This window comes from Asparagus officinalis, chromosome 7, assembly GCF_001876935.1.
Source record: "Asparagus officinalis chromosome 7, Aspof.V1, whole genome shotgun sequence".
Classification (NCBI taxonomy): Eukaryota; Viridiplantae; Streptophyta; class Magnoliopsida; order Asparagales; family Asparagaceae; genus Asparagus; species Asparagus officinalis.
This window is the reverse complement of record NC_033800.1, coordinates 49,482,360-49,504,172: the sequence shown is the minus strand read 5'-3', so window position 1 is coordinate 49,504,172 and position 21,813 is coordinate 49,482,360. Positions and strand designations below refer to the sequence as shown.

At 40.1% G+C, this 21,813-nt stretch overlaps 1 protein-coding gene and 1 long non-coding RNA gene across 2 annotated transcripts; both read left to right on the top strand.

Annotated features, from left to right (window-relative positions):
• Positions 796–2,189, top strand: LOC109847113 (lipid phosphate phosphatase delta-like). The gene is made up of 6 exons (XM_020416359.1): positions 796–872; positions 962–1,092; positions 1,183–1,286; positions 1,376–1,504; positions 1,626–1,741; positions 2,019–2,189. Exons 1-6 carry the CDS (start codon positions 867–869, stop codon positions 2,187–2,189), a joined length of 657 nt encoding a protein of 218 aa, XP_020271948.1. The 5' UTR covers positions 796–866.
• On the top strand, positions 2,274–3,641 carry LOC109849519. Its single transcript, XR_002249120.1, has 2 exons — positions 2,274–2,370; positions 3,351–3,641. It is a non-coding gene; the product is annotated as an uncharacterized LOC109849519 (long non-coding RNA).

The window sequence follows — 21,813 nt, the reverse complement described above, 5'->3', positions numbered from 1 at the left end:
TTCATTCATTCGTCGACGTCGATTAGGCTCATGTGGATCGGATAGTGACGTTTTTTCGTCGTTCTTTAACACTGAACCGTTCGTGGAGACCTATAGGCAATTTTCGATGCCTACAACGTCTGGACTCGTTGGATCAAGAAAGATAATAAGATGCAAAGGTGAGGAAACATATTTATTTGTATTGAAAAGAGTTCATACTTCATAATTTATATGCGTAGCTGCTAATTGAATCTTCTTAGTGTTCAGGGTTCAACCTGTGCCTTATCACTTGCAGACCTGGATTTATTTTGCAGTGAGTGCAAATAATGTGTTTGATTACCTCGTCCTTTGTAAGCTCAAGAGTAATCCAAGCTAAACATTCCCACCTATATTTGCACTGAGTACGAATAGATATATTAAACTCCAGCCTGTGGACTGTAGCTCTAAGATCATCAGTTCTGACAAAGTCATGATATATAACCTTAAACTGAAACTTGATCTCACACCCCCGTGTATTTTGCTGTTCAGACCTACAACCACTGAACTGATGGAAACTTTGTTTGGTACTATATTTGAGAGACAATACTAGGATTTTGCATTGTTGGTCTCAAAGTTCTACAATTAAACTTTTTACTCAAATGGAAGTAAGGGACTTTTCATTCAAATCAGTAGTATCCTAACTTAGTCGCACGTATTTTTTTATGCGTAAAAGAAGAGTTCTTGTTGTTGTTTAGAAATATGTTGCTAATGCAAATATTGGCGGTTGGAGATGAAATTGAAGGATTGATGGATTTCCTTTTTGTTTTGGTAATGAGTAGAGTGGACATAGCAAATTGGCAAGACAGGCGACTATCCTGTTGGCATTCTGCGACTATGCTGGAAATGCAATGAAGGTGAATTAATGGTTTTGATTTAGATGTATGTCTGTCCCTTTGATTTAGAAACAAGAGGTAATGCAGCCGACGTCTTTGATGCTGCGTAGGATTTGGTATCGGCACCAAGACCCAGTTGCCCTTCTTTGAGGAGAGTTACCGCGACCGATGATGAGAAAGAGAACGCCATGGAGTATGGACTTCCTTTGTCGCATGCCCTCAACACCGTGTGCTTATCAGAGTATAGCCATTTTGCATCTAATTTTTTTTCGTCAAGTGTTAATTTTGTTAATTTCGATTTTGGCTAATGCTAGCTCTGTGCCTGTTGTAGATACTTGCTGTATTATTTTCTGACATGCGGGGCTGAAAGGGACAACATCACAATTTTGGTTGGGTTTGTACTAGTATTCACAAAGGTTATGCTGATTGCAATAGGTAAGTTTTCTTCGCTAGTATCAGATTCTTACGCGTAGTTAAAAAGAAACTTTTGTGGATGCCTGAAGTTTGATTATTTTTCTTAACAGCAAGGATGTACTTGGGTATGCACAGCTTGCTTGATGTTATGGCCGGAATCAGCTTTGGGGTTGTTATACTTGCCTTTTGGATCAAAGTCCATGGATATGTTGACGATTTTGTCATAAATGGACAGAATGGTAAGTATCAATTTGTTTCATGATGGTTATCCATTATCTTTGTAAGATAGCAAGAGTTTGCTTTTAGCTTCTTTGATTATTTATTTTTTATTTCTTATTTTTTATTTTTTTATTTTTGCAGTTACATCCTTTATGGCGATCCTTTCTTTATTGTTGTGTTTCGCGTATCCTACTCCTGAAGTCCCTACCCCAAGTTTTGATTATCATGCTGCATTTACTGGTGTTGCATTTGGAATAGTAAGTATATTTCACTTTTCCTGTATTAATCAATAGGAACATCATTTATTTCTTTGTAATAACGCCCGTGTTTCAAACAAAATTGAGGGTTATACCCTTTGGCGTAATAGCGTCACATATGAAAATCTGATAAAAGTACACATACTAAATTAAACTTCATTTGTACAAACATTTAGCAAATAAGATGAATTGTACCCAAATTTTCTATCAACTTCAGTTGCATTTAGAATCAGAACACTTGCATCCTAACATCTTCTTTTTTTTTCCTCATCCACAGGTCAGCGGCGTCCAGCAAACTTACCATCATTTTCACCACGAGAACATTCCTCAAATATTTAGCCCTCAACTGCCAATAACATTTCTTATTGGAAGAGTATTGATTGGTATCCCTACAATACTAATTGTGAAGTTCTGCAGTAAAGCTATTGCTAAATGGTTATTTGAATGAAATGTTAATGAAAGTCCCTACAATACTGAACTGAAACTTTTTACGCATAAAAATGTTAATGAAAGTCCCTTACTTCCATGCAGGAATTGTCATTTGAATGAAAAGCACAAGGGCTTGTTTGATGGAGACCCTTAGCAATCTGTAGCCACCTATTTTACTCAAATGGAAGGTTTTGATGCAGGTGGGTTATTTCCTTTATTTTAAGCTATTTATTTTGAATAATTGCAATATCTTTTTCCCCAATTTTATTATTTCATGCTATTGCATTAGTTTTGTACTTGTAAACTCATACATTTATTACCAAGGATCTTTCTCCCCAGCAGATAAACATGCACAGATGCCCAAAAGAAACCGACTGAACCCATGACCCATTTCTGATAATAGAAGCAGTAAGTTTGACATCGCAAACATCGCAAACATACAAATATTAAGTAGAGATTGTAGTTTCTAGGTGCGACTAGGAAGACATGAACGAAATTGAGCTTGGATAAATCTGTAAGGAAAGACACGCTAGCATTTATTCCATCACTACATATTTTGCCACTTAATCTATGGTTGCTGACTTTTCTTGACCAACTTTTACCCAATTGTAAGCTTTCTACTCCACGAACTAGGCGAAAAATAGACTCTCCTGTATATCAATTTTGCAGCTAAAGAATCCCTTTTTTACAATTTCACATTGATGGTTCTCTTATGCAGTCTCTTTACAATTTCAACTATCATATAATGCCTCAGTTTGAATACTGGACCTCCATGCATTAGATTTTAGATTTTCTAACATCTGCTGAACTACTTTAGAAATTTAAGGTATTTTCCTTTCTAGAACCAACACATTCTGACGCTCTGAATACTCATCAACTTAAGAACTTCCTAGTATAAATTGCTGCTAAGATAACTCATCAACTTAAGAACTTCCTAGTATAAATTGCTGCTAAGATAACTTCTTTTGTATCTATGCGACTTTATTATATTTCTCAGATTTCAGTACTCTTGCAGGAGGAATCGATATGCTTTATGTCTTGAGAATTTTTTGCTCCTTTCATCACGCTTCTGGTACTCATGAATCAATATGTTCTCTTAACTTCTTTTTCAAACATCTTTTTTTCCCAATTTTATTATCATCATTGCAAAAATTACGTTGATTCATGGAAATTTACACAGGTACAGAAATGATGAAAGCCAAGTTTGAGATTGATACTGACAGGTTCCTAGTGAGTATTTGACATTGAGGAACAAGTTTTTGGAAACAAATAGAGAATATAGTCTTTGACTGAGAAGTTTCATGTTTTGTAATCAAATGTTGATGTACATTGTTTGAATGTTAGTTCGGTACGATATTTTCTGAGTTGAAATGTTGGTAGTGTGGATTTAATACTTTGTAGTTTTTATACTATACTGATGTATGTTGGCACTTATCATTATGGTTGATTATGCTCAACATAATCACTTTTATATTGTGTATTAAAATTTGACTTGGTCATGTTCTTAAAAAGATTATCCAGGTAATTGAATACTATATTATTTTGACGTAGGAAACCAAGAACAGGTCCGATTGAGCTGTTGCATTAGCTCGATTAAAACCGTTGCAATAGCTCGATCAAAACTGCTGCGATAGCTCGATCCAAACTGTTGCGATAGCTCAATCCAAACTGTTGCGTTAGGTTTTTTAAAACTGTTGTAATAGCTCCAACTGTCGCCGTAGCTCTATCAAAACCATAGCTATAGCCTACTAAAACCGTTGCGTTAGGTCTTTTAAAACTGTTGCAATAGTTCCAATTGCCGTCATAGCTCTATCAAAACCATAGCTATAGCCTACTAAAACCGTTGCGTTAGGTCTTTTAAAACTGTTGCAATAGTTCCAATTGCCGTCATAGCTCTATCAAAACCATAGCTATAGCCTACTAAAACCGTCGCGTTAGGTTTTTTAAAACTGTTGCAATAGCTCCAACTGTCGCCGTAGCTCTATCAAAACCATAGCTATAGCCTACTAAAACCGTTGCGTTAGATCTTTTAAAACTGTTGCAATAGCTCCAACTGTCGCCGTAGCTCTATGAGAACCATAGCTATAGCCTATTAAAACCGTTGCGTTAGGTTTTTTAAAACTGTTGCAATAGATCCAACTGTCGCCGTAGCTCTATCAAAACCATAGCTATAGCATACTAAAACCGTTGCGTTAGATCTTTTAAAACCGTTGCAATAACTGCTTGCCTTTTAAAACCGTTGCGTTAGATGCAGGGGCAACGGTTCAAAAAACCGTCGCAATAGAGTTCAAAACCGTTACGGTAGAGGTAGGGCAACGGCAGTATATGAGGCGGTTTGAGAACCGTTGCACTTGCTCAAGGGCGACGGTTCCATGGCTAACGCAACGGTTTTGAACCGTTGCGTTAGAGCAAATATGAGGCGGTTTTTGTATTTTTAATTTTTTTTAAAATATTACCAGGTATCCTAGACGGAAATTTCCGTCTAGAATACATCCTAGATTTCCGTCTAGGATGTTTTGGCTCATATTAAAAAAATAAATACCAAATTCCCCCCTCCCCACACCCCCCAAATCGAAATCCTCCCCCCCGTGTCGGTGGACCACTTGATCTGGCTCGACCCTTGATCTGGCTCGAGCTCGTCGGTGACTTGCTTGAGGAACCGGAGCGTGGAGGCGATGGCCACGGCGGCGCTCGTGCAGGCGATACGGGAGGCGCAGGAGCCCAGGACGCTGTAGGTGAGTCGGTCGGCTGACTCAGGGTTCAGGGGTCTGAAGGGTTTCTTGATTATACAGGGATTTGATTTACAAGTTTTATCGTCAATACACAAATTGCAAGCCAATTCCACTGAAAAACCTTTTAATACACTACTATTTTGTTCTTAGCACAATGTTTGAGATCTCTACTTAGCACATTGTATAACAAGTATTGTGAGAGGATGCTTTTATTTGATAAGATGAGTGCTCAGCAGTTGAAAGAAACATGTACGTATAATCTTTCTTCGGAATTGCTTTGGCATTGTTCTTCGAGATTCAACTTATTTTCTTTATAATCTATGGTAGCGTGTAAATTTTGGACTATTAATTTTGAATGTCAACAATAGTTGGATATTGATGCTTGAGTGACCATGCTGTAACTTCATCCCAATTGGTTGTGACCATGGCTACATCACAAAGGTCTATTTTGAAATCATTGAACCGGCTCGTTTCATGAATCTAAACATGCAATGCTTCAGTTTGATGTAGTTTGAAAGTCTCAACCCAATGGGGTCCTTGAATTGCCTAACCTGTAGGCTTGTCATCATGCTGATTGGTAATTTTCCGTCTCAATTAGACTTTCATCATTCTTGTTAACATGCACGTTGAGTATGTGAAGTGGAGATTTACCCTAACCAATTCACCTGTTATATATAATTTACATACAAGCACCTGGAAATGCTTGAATCTTAATATCTTGTAAAAGCTCGTGCATCATTTTTTAATGCATTTATCAAGAAATGTTTGTATAATAATATCTAATTTTATTTTATTAGCTTTCAACTAGTTAAATTTCAGCTTATTCTTAAACAATTGTTAGTATAATAATATCGCCTAATTTGATTACATTGTGCACCATTGTTAAATCTAACTGATGCAATCGTCCTAAGTATCTCAAGTTCCCAACTTCTGCTTGGTATTACCAGAGTTTATTTCAACTCATGTAATTAAATCTAATCAATTAGGTGGTCAGAAGTTGGACTTGATTTCACTGCGCTAGTAATTATAATATAATCTAATTGATGCTATGTTTTTTAGTGTTCGGGAGCAAGGCCGTCAATCTATAGCAGGTTATAGTGATTACCCTTCAATTTGCATATGTGCTTTGCTCTTTTGGCTAATATGTGTTATAATGGCCTTAATTCACTGTAGTAATACTTTTACTAATGACGGTTCCCTTAGTTCAGATCACAATGCTGATGAGAACAGACAAGGGTCTCAAGTTGACACATGTCGTAACACGAATTTTTCTTCAAGTTATCTATTTGATCTACTGTGTTTTTTTTTCTTTTATGAAAAGAAGATCTGTTTGATAATTTGCTTGCATTTGTTGTCATATTCGCAGGCATTGAATTGCCATATAAAGCTAATCCTCTCTCAAGGCAGAGTGCTAGGCTGCTAGCAAAGAGAATTTACAAAATGGTGTTTCTTTGAAGAGAAATTTACATGAAGGTAAATTCCATGTTTCTGATAATAGGGTTTTCATCATTCTGGTTTATCTGTTCTTTGGATCATACTTTTATGACAATTTAAAAGAAAAGTTCCTTTTCAGGCAATAATTGTACTAAAGAGAAATTGGAAGGACTGGAACGTAACTTATTCTGGTTTATCTGTTCTTATCTCCTTCCTTTTGTTGACTAAAAAGGTGGAGATATCCACCCTTTGGTTACACTGAAGCAGACAATATTAGAGAAGTAAAGAGACAGAAATTGAACATAGAGCATGGAGGTGACTGTAATGACAAACAACTTGGTATCACTGATATCTTACATATGCTGATGTAGCTGTGAAATGCGCATTTTATCATTCCTCTGAGATTACAAAGGTTACACAGCATACCATACATGTGCATATTTGGTTATTTTCTATCTATTGCAAGAGCCTGTGTTAACAATCTCAACTATTGGTATCTCTTTTATATATATGCATTGCTTGTGTCCTTATGGATCAGTTTGTACATATATTGATGCATTGCTTGTGTCCTTATGTTACACTCAGGATGATGAGGAAGAAGGTGAAGAAGGAGAAGAAGAGGGCTTGAGTAAATGTATAGGGAAGGAGTTGAAGAAGCTTCTGCAGTGTCATAGCCATTGTAAATAATTTATGTAAAAGTTTGTAAACAATTTATGTATCTCTCTACTATTTTGGTGAATGTATTATTTGAATATAATTGGATTTGATATTGGAATATAATTAGATTGTGTTGGATATGAATATTAATTTTTTTTTGTTAAATATTGTGTACATGCACTCAAAGTAGAATTTCAAAAAAAAAAAAACTACTGTAGCATAGCATCCTAGACGGAAATTCCGTCTAGGATGCTCAAATTCCGTCTAGGATAATTTAAAAATAAAAAAATAAAAAAATTAAAATCATCAATTTCCGTCTAGAATGAGTATTCTAGACGGAATTTCCGTCTAGAATACTCATCCTAGACGGAAAATTTTTCCGTCTAGGATGAAATATTCTAGACGGAAATTCCGTCTAGAATATTCCGTCTAGGATGTATTCTAGACGGTTTTGAATTCCGTCTAGAATATTCCGTCTAGAATGTATTCTAGACGGAATTTCCGTCTAGAATACTACATCCTAGACGGAAACATACTAGACGCGTATTCTAGACGGAATTCCGTCTAGAATACGCATTCTAGACGGAATTCTAGGTATTCTAGACGGAATTCTAGGTATCCTAGACGGAATTTTCCGTCTAGGAAACCTTATTTTTTACTTGTGAGTGTCCCCTAGCGAACTTACTAACAAGTTTTTGGTGTGCTATACTTATAGGTTGTGGGTGGTAAACTATTCGCATTATTGTATATTCTTTTGTATATTTATATGTGATTTTACTTTGTTCCTCTATTGTGTAGAGTAACGACATAGGTCCGCTCCTCTACCAATTTAGGATCTATCGTTAAATCACAACTAGATATAAATATATGTAAATACATTTAACTTCCTATTTTATACAATGATAGAGCGTATTGCCCTATTTGTACTTCAAAAAAAATACGGAAGTATATATCGAGCTATAAAGAAATTGTAGGCCCGAAATGTCGATAGTGAAGTAAGATAGTATGAAGCATAGTCGCGGAGCCACATAATGTCCAATAATGTCATAAGACATCATCAAATTGTCTATTTTGTACATGTTTTTATTATTTTTATTTGTATTTATTACTTAGGACATCACTAGAGTTACGGTAGGACACCACTAGAAATACGTTAGGACATCACTAAAAAGTAAGGTATTACAAAATTATCAATATAGATCTAAATGTAAGCGTGATAAATTATATGGAGTTACCACTGTGACACCATCCTAACTATTCCCCGAGCATAGCAATTTGGTGACCGAGGAGAAAGTACCCAATGCATCTCATCTAGTATATTAAAGGTGCACCCAACGCATCATACTTCTTTTAATGCAATAGTGCTCAAGTCCAGATGCATTAGATACTCTCCCATGGGTTAGAGGCCTTTTGGGTTGATAGTATTGAAAAAATCAGTCTCATCTATATCTATATCTATATCTATATTATTTATAAAAGAGAATATAGCTGTCAAAACTTTTGACTTCCTTATTTGCCCTCTCAATATTAAAAATAAAAATAAGTTAAGTTTGATCATTTATTACTTCCCCATCACACATACAATTCAATCATCATTGCTTTGTGAAGCCACATTTATTATTTCAGTAATGATTTACTAAAGGAAGCATTTTTTTTCTCTCTCAGTTAAATTCAATTAAATCAAAGAAATTGTTTGGAATTCCAAAGGTGAATCTGTTCATTTTCCCCCTCTACATTCAAGAGAACTTTCTTACTATCAATTATAATCAGTTAATTCTCTTAAATTCTATATAATAATTTGCTTCAAAATGCTCTCAAATTCCACCACCCGACCAACCATCTAGTTTTTCAATTCCAATGTTATAAAATCCTCGCTAATCGTCTCTCTCTCTCTCTCTCTCTCTCTCTCGTCCCATCAAGATCAATCTCATGAATTAAAACAGAAGCAACAAAGAGGAGAAAAGGAGGCAAAGTATGTAATTAAGAAGTTGATCTTTGATTTTAAGGGAATGTGATAGGGGTTGAAAGTCTTTCATGACTGTGATTAAGTTTGTGGCTGGGGAGTAGGACGAGTGAAGAAAGGAGAAAAAAAAGTGAAGGGGAGTTGAGAAGAGGGTTGGGAAGTGAAGGCGAAGCTTTAGGTTCGCATGTATTTCATGTGGGCAAATATAAAACAAAACAAAAAAAAGGTTTCAATCTCCTAGTGCATATATAGATAAATTTCTACTATATATCCTAAGCTCAAAAAGCCATATTGTATGTGTGGAATCCTACAAGGATGCGCTCCCGCTTATTATACCTGGATATTTGGTATTTTATACTCAGATAACTGATATAGATCGATTTATCTTTTCACTCATAATTAAATTGACAAGTATTATCCTGGCAATTAAAAGTTGAAAACAGACCACATCGCTTCTAGTTGGTTGGTCAATTTCGCGAACATAGGATTAATGTCCCAGTTCCACTGTACTTCACTGTGTAACGTGTCATCCTTTTGTCACGCTGTCAGATCAATGAACGGTACTCCGTACATGCTAAGCTACGTGAAAAAATGTGAGTCAAATAATAAGGGATGATGCTTTTATCAGTTTATATGTGAGTCAAATAATAACGAATGCCTTTTGTTTTCTCAGACACACGCTCTTTAACTCTAGATTGGTAGGGGAAAGTATCCGATGAGAACAATTCATAATATTAAATGTGCACTTAAAATATGTTAATTGTTAGATTTAAGTATAAATCTTAAAATCTAATAATTTAGCAGTTGATCGATATTATTTAGATGCACATTAATTTAATACCATGGCTCTTAATACACTTATACTTTTCCCTATTGTAAGACGTATGATTCTTTCTCCATATTGTTTTTTTTTCCAAGAGGTTAAACATCGAGTAGTGCTACAGGGACCCCAAATAGGGGACCCCTGAGGGGACATGTGAGGTGTCAGCCCCTGGGGGGCTGATTTACTGTTCATGAACAATAAATCAGCCCCCCATGGGCTGACACCTCACCCAGGGACTGACACCTCACATGTCCCCTCAGGGGTCCCCTATTTTGGGGTCCCTGAGGAGTTTTCCTTAAACATCACCTTGAAAAGAGTTTTGTTAGTTACTTGACTTTTAAACAGTCATAATAACATTTTAGGTTAATTTCAGATATACCAGTGTACTAGAGAGTTAGTCATAACTTTACCTAAGCTTTTTTATTAACATTTTTACCATCTTAATTCAAAAACATAATTTTTTTTTTTTTTTTTTGTAATCTATGGATCTGTTATCCGGATGTCATGTAACATTATTGTGTTGCAGAGAGATCTCTTTATATCAGATCCATGAGATGAGAACTGGTTCGAAATGAAAACACGGACGGAACACATTATCAAATAGCATACGTATGTCTTGAGTCAAGTAGATCCACCACCCCTCATAAACTTTCACACGCACCCATTCATATTTAGATCTCAATATTATTAGATAGGTCTTTATGGATGCTCGTTTTGTTTACGTCCAGATTCCTTTGCATGAGTTAAAGCTAACGTTTAGCGTGTGTCTGTACGTATATGACCACCGGCGGCGGCGGATCCATATTGGAGGAAGTACAGTCACGTGACCCCACTTTTCTCTAAGGGATCACGGACGGAGCAAGACTTGCTTCATCTCGGGCACTACATGAACTTTGAAATTTTACACTTACACACTATTGCACATACATAAATTTTTCTCCTATACCTCACCATTATTTTGTTGTTTGGATATTGTTGCTGTCGCGCACAGCGAAAATTTCGGCAGCACTTCGGCAGCACAACAAAAGAGTCAGGTTGCAATAAGAATTCTTGTCTCACCAAAGAAACAAGAATCTGAAGCGAATATCTCAACAAAGTGAGATATCGGCTCTTCCTCTCATTAGTTCTAGGACTGACCTGTCGAGGGATCCTAAAAAGCTATTACAAATCACACAAATAACGAGACAACTAATTTTTACGTGGTTCGGCAAATTGCCTACGTCCACGGGGAGATGATGAGGAGATTTCACTATATGGAGGAGAAATACAACGGGTTACAACTCACAAAATCACTCAAATATAACCCTAACCAAAGCTCTCAACTCCCTCACAATATCTCCCTCTCAAAGTGCTCAAAACAATGCTAAATCTCTTCTTTTCTCTCCTTAAGAAACCCTAAAAAACGTGGTCCTATTTATAATAAAACACAACCCAAACAAAGGAGGATTCCCAAACAAATGAGGATTCTAAAAACGAGTCTGCCACACCCTGGTATGACACACTACCAAAATAGATTAGGAATCCTAAACCAAAATAGATTAGGAATCTGCTATCCAACAATTCTCTACCTCAGCGAAGTGTTCCCAACACTGAGCCGACACCAACATGAGCACCAATGTGTCGTCTCTCTAAGCTCGGCTGCACCAATATGGTTGCCTACGTACCCTCTCTCCCAAGGGATCAAGCCGTCCGTAGTTCATCCAAATGGCCGCCAACGGTCTCAACAATCACGAATGTGCAATAAGTTTCGACAATGATCAAACTTGTTGCTCGGAACAACCTTAGTGAACATATCCGCCGGATTATCCTTTGTGTGGACTTTCACAATCTTCACATCGCCATCTTAAAGAACATCCCGAACGAAGTGATAACGGACGTCAATGTGCTTCGTCCTCGCATGAAAAACCTGATTATTCACCAAATAGATAGCACTCATGCTATCACAATGAATGGTGACGGACCTCTACGATATACCAAGTTCCTCCAAAAGTCCTCGAAGCCAAATAGCCTCCTTCACAGCCTCTGTAACTATCATATACTCTGCCTCCATCGTAGACAAAGCCACCGTAGACTGTAAGGTGTATCTCCAACACACCGGCGCACGGGTCAAAGTGAACACATACCCCGTCATAGATCGAAGCTTATCCAAATCCCCGGCATAATCCGAATCAACATAACCAATGCATAACTGCCCACCTTTAGTGTCCCGCTCATAAACCAAACCAACATTGAGCGTACCTCGAATGTACCTCAAAATCCATTTCACGGCGTCCCAATGACCCACTCCTGGATCGTGCATGTATCTCGATACCATGCTTACCACCTGTGACAAATCTGGTCTCGTACATACCATCGCGTACATCAAGCTCCCAACCGCACTCGCATATGGAGTCTTCGACATCAACTCTCTATCTTCAACTGACTTCAGTGAAAGACCAGCTGAAAGCTTCAAATGGGCTCTCAATGGTACACTAACTGGCTTCGTATCCATGCTAACATGGAATTGGTGTAGAACCTTCTTCAAATAAGCCACCTGTGTCAAACAAATTCTGCTCTTCTTCTTATCTCTGCCGATCTCCATCCCTAGAATGCGCTTCGCCTCACCCAAGTCTTTCATCTCAAACTCATTTGATAGCTGAACTTTCAATTCATCTATAGCCGATCTGGAAATAGAGGCAACCAACATGTCGTCGACATAGAGCAACAAATAAATGTACGTACCTCCTTTCAACTTGCGAAAATATACGCAATGATCAAACTGGCTCCGAGTGTACGAATGACCAAGCATAAAACCATCAAATCGCCTATACCACTGTCGAGGAGACTGTTTCAAACCGTATAGCGATTTCTTCAATCTGCAAACCAACTTATCTTTCCCTGCAGCTCGGAATCCCAATGACTGAGTTATATATATTTCTTTATCAAGATCACCATGAAGAAATGCTGTCTTTACATCCAACTGATCTAACTGTAAACCATACTGTGCCACCAAAGCTAGCAAAATCCGAATCGAAGAGTGCTTCACCACCGGGGAGAAAACCTCATTATTGTCAATACCTTCCTCCTGTGCATAGCCCTTCGTAACCATCCTAGCCTTGAACCTCACTGGAGTGCCCTCAATGCCCTCCTTCTTCGTGTATACCCACTTGCAACCAATGGCCTTCCGCCCCTTTGGAAGCTCAACAAGCTCCCATGTATCGTTCTTATGAAGAAACTTCATCTCCTCCTGAATAGCCACCTGCCACGAATCAGCCTCCGAACTCTGTTCGGCCTCTCTGAATGTAGTAGGCACCATTTCATCGATACTCTTCACCGGAAGTGCATACGCAACTGTGTCGGCATACCGTGTTGGCATCTATATGTTTCTCCTCTGTCTCCGAACCGCAATAGAATCCTGAACCTGAGCCGTCGGTTCCTGATCCTACACATTTGTACTCGTATCCTCCGTATCACCGTCGTGCTCGCCTGACGTCACCTCAATCGGCACCTACATGGATACTGTACCATCTGGACAATGTGGAGCTGCATCGATCTCCACCACCTGCGATATCTCCTCCGTCGGGTCGCTCTCTACCTGATGAGAGCTGGGAAGCTTCAAGATAGAAGCCTCATCGAATGTGACATCCCTACTCAGCACAATCTTCTTATCAACTAGATCCCAAAGCTTGTATCCCTTGACACCACGCTTGAATCCTACAAATATGGCCTTCCTAGCTCGAGGTTCCAATTTATCAGTTCTAACATGATAATATGCAGGGCACCCAAATACCTTGAGCTGGTCATAGTCATGTGCTGGCTTTTCCGACCATATTTCTATAGGGTTTTTCCCTCAATCACAGATGAAGGCAGCCTATTAATGAGGTGGCTCGCATATGTAAGTGCCTCAGCCCAAAAGATCTTCTCCAAACCACTCTGCGATAATAAGCATCGGATCTTCTCCAGTAAAGACCGATTCAACCTCTCTGCCACCCCATTTTGCTGTGGTGTATGACTAACCGTGAAGTGCCTTTCTATGCCCTCGTCTCGACATAGCTGCAAAAAGGGGTCTGAAGTATACTCTCCACCGTTGTCGGATCGCAACGTCTTGATCTTTCTCCTAGTCTGCAGTTCCAATCTCTTCTTCCACTCCACGAATATATCTAGGACTTCACTCTTCTTTGTCATGGTGTACACCCAACATCGCCTAGAATAGTCATCAACGAACGTGACGAACCAATGTCGACCACCAAGTGATGCAGTCTTGGTGGGACCCCAAACGTCTGTGTGCACGTAGTCCAAGATGCCCCCCGTCTGATGAATAGCAGTCCCAAACTTTACCTTCGTCTTCTTGCTAAGAACACAATGCTCACAGGACTCAATCTTCCCACTCTTTGCTCCCTTCAATAGCCCCTGCTTGCACAATGCCTGCAGTGACTTTTTACCTGTATGCCCCAACCTATAGTGCCAAAGTCTGCTCATGTCCGCTTCTGAAATAGCCGAAGCAACCTGGCCAATCTCGGTGCTTCCCTTCAGATAATACAAATTCCGATTGCGGACTCCCCTCATCACCACCAATGATCCCTTAGTAACCTTCGCTACAGCGTTTTCGAAAGTCACCTTGAATCCCTTCGCCTCCAAAGCTCCAACTGAGATAAGATTTTTCTTCAGTTGAGGAACAAATCTCACCTCCTTCAACTCACGGACTACTCCATCATTCATCCTAATCCGCACGGTACCTATCCCACAAACGCCACAGGATTGATAATTTCCCATGATAACAACGCTCTCGTTGACTTTCTCAAAAGATGCAAACCAGTCTCGCCTAGGGGTCACATGAAAAATAGCGTCGGAATCAAGCATCCAATCTGATGCATCCACATGGTTCACCTCCGGAGTAATCAGTAGAGAAAAGCACGAATCATCGGAATCATCACCTTTCGTAATATTCACCTCATTGGTCTTCGGGCCTTTTTTCTTGCCATTCTCTTTCTCCTTGAGCTTCGGGTAATCTCTCTTCCAATGTCCCTGCTCCTTACAGAATGCACATTGGTTCTTTGCTAATTGGAGGCGGCTTTTTGACTTTGACTTTCCTCTATTACCACCTTTCGGATATGGGCTTCTACCTCTCGTTGACAAGGCCTCGCCTGAAGTGCTAGCACGGGAAGTCTCCTTGTCCTTCCTCCTCAAATCGTAATTGGTCAAAGCGTTAGTCACTTCACTATAGTTGATAGAAGATCTCCCGTTTAATAAAGTGAGTACGAAGGTATCATACTCCTCATCCGGTAAGGAGCCCAACAAAATAATCACCTTGTACTCATCCGATATCTTCTCATCAACATTCACCAAGTCCGACAACAACTTAGTGTAGTTGTTCACATGAGCCGCTAGCGAGGTGCCTCTGGACATCTGAAATCTGAAGAATCTTCGCAGCAAGTGCAACCTGTTCTCAACACTCTTTGTGAGATACTTATTGTTGAGACGTTACCCCAATCACATCATATGTCAGCTCCTGTTCCAAACAGGACCTGATCACCCCACAAGCGTTCCTATTCATCTTCTCCCATACCGCCTCATCATATTTAGGTGGCTTCTCGTGGACCATGATGATCTCTTCCAAATTCTAAGCATTGAGCGCATCCTGTACGTCGCTCATCCACAAACCAAAGTTGATTTTGCCATCATACTTCACCACACTAATCTCAGTGTTCTGAAAACCAACTTGTATTGTACTCGCCATCGATTTGCTGCTTTCACCTTCTTCTCCCATTGCAAACTAACTATAAATTATAGAGAAAGAACAAATTTGATAAAATTAGGAACCAACCAACTGAATCCTAGATCGGATTCCAAATAGATCTTCTATCCACACGTGGAAAGCGAAATCTCCAATGGAAACTCCTAATGTTATCTCCACCGAAGCCTAGAACTCCAAGAACCAAGCTTCACACAAGAATCTTCCTCCACCAAAAAACCCTAGATCTGAAATCTGGGCTCTGATATCACTTGTTGCGCGTAGCGGAAATTTCGGCAGCACTTCGGCAGCACAACAAAAAAGTCAGGTCGCAATAAAAATTCTTGTCTCACCAAGGAAACAAGAATCTGAAGCGAATATCTCAACAAAGTGAGATATTGGCTCTTCCTCTCATCAGTTCTAGGACTGACCTGTCGAGGGATCCTAAAAAGCTATTACAAATCACACAAATAACGAGACAACCAATTTTTACGTGGTTCGGCAAATTGTCTACGTCCATGGGGAGAGGATGGGGAGATTTCACTATATGGAGGAGAAATACAACGGGTTACAACTCACAAAATCACTCAAATATAACCCTAACCAAAGCTCTCAACTCCCTCACAATATCTCCCTCTCAAAGTGCTCAAAACAATGCTAATTCTCTCATGTTCTCTCCTTTAATTGTTCCATATATATAGAAATCCTAAAATCATAAACATACTAGGAATTCTAAACCAAAAGCCAAATCAAATTAGGAATCCTAATAACCTATTACCAAAATAGATTAGGAATCCTAATAACCTCATGTTACCAAAATAGATTAGGAATCCTAAACCAAAATAGATTAGGAATCTGCTATCCAACAATTCTCTACCTCGGCGAAGTGTTCCCAACACTGAACTGACACCAACATGAGCACCAATGTGTCGTCTCTCTAAGCTCGGCTGCACCAATGTGGTTGCCTACGTACCCCCTCTCCCAAGGGATCAAGCCGCCCGTAGTTCATCCAAATGGCCACTAACGGCCTCAACAATCACGAATGTGCAACAAGTTTCGATAATGATCAAACTTGTTGCTCGGAACCACCTTAGTGAGCATATCCGCCGGATTATCCTTTGTGTGGACTTTCACAATCTTCACATCGCCATATTCAAGAACATCTCAAACGAAGTGATAACGAACATCAATGTGCTTCGTCCTCGCATGAAAAACCTGATTATTCACCAAATAGATAGCACTCATGCTATCACAATGAATGGTGACGGACCTCTACGATATACCAAGTTCCTCCAAAAGTCCTCGAAGCCAAATAGCCTCCTTCACAGCCTCCGTAACTGCCATATACTCTGCCTCCGTCGTAGACAAAGCCACCGTAGACTGTAAGGTGCATCTCCAACACACCGGCGCACGGGTCAAAGTGAACACATACCCCGTCATAGATCGAAGCTTATCCAAATCCCCGGCATAATCCGAATCAACATAACCAATGCATAACTGCCCACATTTAGTGTCCCACTCATAAACCAAACTAATATTGAGCGTACCTCGAATGTACCTCAAAATCCATTTCACGGCGTCCCAATGACCCACTCCTGGATCGTGCATGTATCTCGATACCATGCTTACCGCCTGTGACAAATCTGGCCTCGTACATACCATCGCGTACATCAAGCTCCCAACCGCACTCGCATATGGAGTCTTCGACATTAACTCTCTATCTTCAACTGACTTCGGTGAAAGACCAGCTGAAAGCTTCAAATGGGCTCCCAATGGTACACTAACTGGCTTCGTATCCATGCTAACATGGAATCGCTGTAAAACCTTCTTCAAATAAGCCACCTGTGTCAAACAAATTCTTCCCTTCTTCTTGTCTCTGCCAATCTCCATCCCTAGAATGCGCTTCGCCTCACCCAAGTCTTTCATCTCAAACTCATTTGATAGCTGAACTTTCAATTCATCTATAGCCGATCTGGAAATAGAGGCAACCAACATGTCGTCGACATAGAGCAACAAATAAATGTACGCACCTCCTTTCAACTTGCGAAAATATACGCAAGGATCAAACTGGCTCCGAGTGTACGAATGACCAAGCATAAAACCATCAAATCGTCTATACCACTGTCGAGAAGACTGTTTCAAACCGTATAGCGATTTCTTCAATCTGCAAACCAACTTATCTTTTCTTGCAGCTCGGAATCCCAATGGCTGAGTCATATATATTTCTTCATTAAGATCACCATGAAGAAATGTTGTCTTTACATCCAACTGATCTAACTCTAAACCATACTGTGCCACCAAAGCTAGCAAAATCTGAATCGAATAGTGCTTCACCACCGGAGAGAAAACCTCATTATAGTCAATACCTTCCTCTTGTGCATAGCCTTTCGCAACCAACCTAGCCTTGAACCTCACTGGAGTGCCCTCAATGCCCTCCTTCTTTGTGTATACCCACTTGCAACCAATGGCCTTCCGCCCCTTTGGAAGCTCAACAAGCTCCCATGTATCGTTCTTATGAAGAGACTTCATCTCCTCCTGCATAGCCACCTGCCACGAATCAGCCTCCGAACTTTGTTTGGCCTCTCTGAATGTAGTATGCACCATTTCATCGATACTCTCCACCGGAAGTGCATACGCAACTGTGTCGGCATATCGTGCTAGCATCTGTATGTTTCTCCTCTGTCACCGAACCGTAATAGAATCCTGAACCTGAGCCGTCGGTTCCTGATCCTGCACATTTGTACTCGTATCCTCCGTGTCACCGTCGTGCTCGCCTGGCGTTACCTCAGTCGGCACCTACATGGATACTGTACCATCTGGACAATGTGGAGCTGCATCGATCTCCACCACCTGCGATATCTCCTTCGTCGAGTCGCTCTCCACCTGATGAGAGCTGGGAAGCTTCAAGATAGAAGCCTCATCGAATGTGACAACCCTACTCAGCACAATCTTCTTATCAACTGGATCCCAAAGCTTGTATCCCTTGACACCACGCTTGAATCCTACAAATATGGCCTTCCTAGCTCGATGTTCTAATTTATCAGTTCTAACATGATAATATGGCTTGAATCCTACAAATATGGCCTTCCTAGCTCGATGTTCTAATTTATCAGTTCTAACATGATAATATGAAGGACACCCAAATACCTTGAGCTGGTCATAGTCATGTGCTGGCTTTCCCGACCACATCTCCATAGAGGTTTTTTCCCTCAATCACAGATGAAGGCAGCCTATTAATGAGGTGGTTCGCATATGTAAGTGCCCCAGCCCAAAAGATCTTCTCCAAACCACTCTGCGATAATAAGTATCGGATCTTCTCCAGTAAAGACCGATTCAACCTCTCTGCCACCCCATTTTGCTGTGGTGTATGACTAACCGTGAAGTGCCTTTCTATGCCCTCGTCTCGACATAGCTGCAAAAAGGGGTCTGAAGTATACTCTCCACCGTTGTCGGATCGCAACGTCTTGATCTTTCTCCTAGTCTGCAGTTCCAATCTCTTCTTCCACTCCACGAATATATCTAGGACTTCACTCTTCTTTGTCATGGTGTACACCCAACATCGCCTAGAATAGTCATCAACGAACGTGACGAACCAATGTCGACCACCAAGTGATGCAGTCTTGGTGGGACCCCAAACGTCTGTGTGCACGTAGTCCAGGATGCCCCCTCGTTTGATGAATAGCAGTCCCAAACTTTACCTTCGTCTTCTTGCAAAGAACACAATACTCACAGGACTCAATCTTCCCACTCTTTGCTCCCTTCAATAGCCCCTGCTTGCACAATGCCTGCAGTGACTTTTCACCTGTATGCCCCAACCTATAGGCTTGCACAATGCCTGCAGTGACTTTTCACCTGTATGCCCCAACCTATAGTGCCAAAGTCTGCTCATGTTTACTTCTGAAATAGCCGAAGCAACCTGGCCAATCTCGGTGCTTCCCTTCAGATAATACAAATTTCGATTGCGGACTCCCTTCATCACCACCAATGATCCCTTAGTAACCTTCGCTACAGCGTTTTCGAAAGTCACCTTGAATCCCTTCGCCTCCAAAGCTCCAACTGAGATAAGATTTTTCTTCAGTTGAGGAACAAATCTCACATCCTTCAACTCACGGACTACTCCATCATGCATCCTAATCCGCACGGTACCTATCCCACAAATGCCACAGGATTGATAATTTCCCATGATAACAATGCTCTCGTTGACTTTCTCAAAAGATGCAAATCAGTCTCGCCTAGGGGTCACATGAAAAATAGCGTCGGAATCAAGCATCCAATCTGATGCATCCACATGGTTCACCTCCGGAGTAATCAGTAGAGAAAAGCACGAATCATCGGAATCATCACCTTTCGTAATATTCACCGCATTGGCCTTCGGGCCTTTTTTCTTGCCATTCTCTTTCTCCTTGAGCTTCGGGCAATCTCTCTTCCAATGTCCCTGCTCCTTACAGAATGCACATTGGTTCTTTGCTAATTGGAGGCGGCTTCTTGACTTTGACTTTCCTCTATTACCACGTTTCGGATATGGGCTTCTACCTCTCGTCGACAAGGCCTCGCCTGAAATGCTAGCACGGGAAGTCTCCTTGTCCTTCCTCCTCAAATCGTAATTGGTCAAAGCGTTAGTCACTTCACTATAGCTGATAGAAGATCTCCCGTTCAACAAAGTGAGCACGAAGGTATCATACTCCTCATCCGGTAAGGAGCCCAACAAAATAATCGCCTTGTACTCATCCGATATCTTCTCATCAACATTCGCCAAGTCCGACAACAACTTCGTGTAGTTGTTCACATGAGCCGCTAGCGAGGTGCCTCTGGACATCTGAAATCTGAAGAGTCTTCGCAGCAAGTGTAACATGTTCTCAACACTCTTTGTGAGATACTTATTGTTGAGACGTCACCCCAATCACATCATATTTCAGCTCCTGTTCCAAACAGGACCTGATCACCCCACAAGCGTTCCTATTCATCTTCTCCCATACCACCTCATCATATTTAGGTGGCTTCTCGTGGACCATGATGATCTCTTCCAAATTCTGAGCATTGAGCGCATCCTGTACGTCGCTCATCCACAAACCAAAGTTGATTTTGCCGTCATACTTCACCACACTAATCTTAGTGTTCTGAAAACCAACTTGTATTGTACTCGCCATCGATTTGCTGCTTTCACCTTCTTCTCCCATTGCAAACTAACTCCAAATTCTAGAGAAAGAACAAATTTGATAGAATTAGGAACCACCCAACTGAATCCTAGATCGGATTCCAAATAGATTTTCTATCCACACGTGGAAAGAGAAATCTCCAATGGCAACTCCTAATGTTATCTCCACCGAAGCCTAGAACTCCAAGAACCAAGCTTCACACAAGAATCTTCCTCCACCAAAAAACCCTAGATCTGAAATCTGGGATCTGATACCACTTGTTGCGCGTAGCGGAAATTTCGGCAGCACTTCGGCAGCACAATAAGAGAGTCAGGTCACAATAAGAATTATTGTCTCACCAAGGAAACAAGAATCTGAAGCGAATATCTCAACAAAGTGAGATATCGGCTCTTCCTCTCATCAGTTCTAGGACTGACCTGTCGAGGGATCCTAAAAAGCTATTAAAATCACACAAAAGCAGTACAACCAATTTTTACGTGATTCGGCAAATTGTCTACGTCCACGGGGGAAATACAACGGGTTACAACTCACAAAATCACTCAAATATAACCCTAACCAAAGCTCTCAACTCCCTCACAATATCTCCCTCTCAAAGTGCTCAAAACAATGCTAATTCTCTCCTATTCTCTCCTTTAATTGTTCCATATATATAGAAATCCTAAAATCATAAACATACTAGGAATTCTAAACCAAAAGCCAAATCAAATTAGGAATCCTAATAACCTATTACCAAAATAAATTAGGAATCCTAATAACCTCATGTTACCAAAATAGATTAGGAATCCTAAACCAAAATAGATTAGGAATCTGCTATCCAACAGTTGCCTCAGCCAAAACTTCTCATTCTCAAACTCTAGTACACCACAATTAAGGGTGTCTATCTTACTCAAGTCTTACTTGGTTCTAATACGTATACACAAATAAGTCATAGCGGCTTTTTTAGTGCCCAATCTAGATGAAGGTCTGAGTTCTCTTTTGCGAAGGATGATTGATAGTATTACTAATCAAAGAGGTGATCGGGTCAGTGATTAATTATTTATGACTTATATATAATAAAAGAAATGTATTCAATATTGGTATTAATGGTGCGAATGTGTATATATATATATATATATATATATTTTTTAAAAACATGAACACCCATTGAAGACAGGTTGTAATTATTTAC

Excerpts from the sequence above, each read along its gene's own strand:
- LOC109847113 (XM_020416359.1), top strand. Across the intron at positions 1,287-1,375 it reads GGTTATGCTGATTGCAATAG|CAAGGATGTACTTGGGTATG; the intron begins GTAAGTTTTCTT and ends TTTTCTTAACAG. Across the intron at positions 1,742-2,018 it reads CTGGTGTTGCATTTGGAATA|GTCAGCGGCGTCCAGCAAAC; the intron begins GTAAGTATATTT and ends CCTCATCCACAG.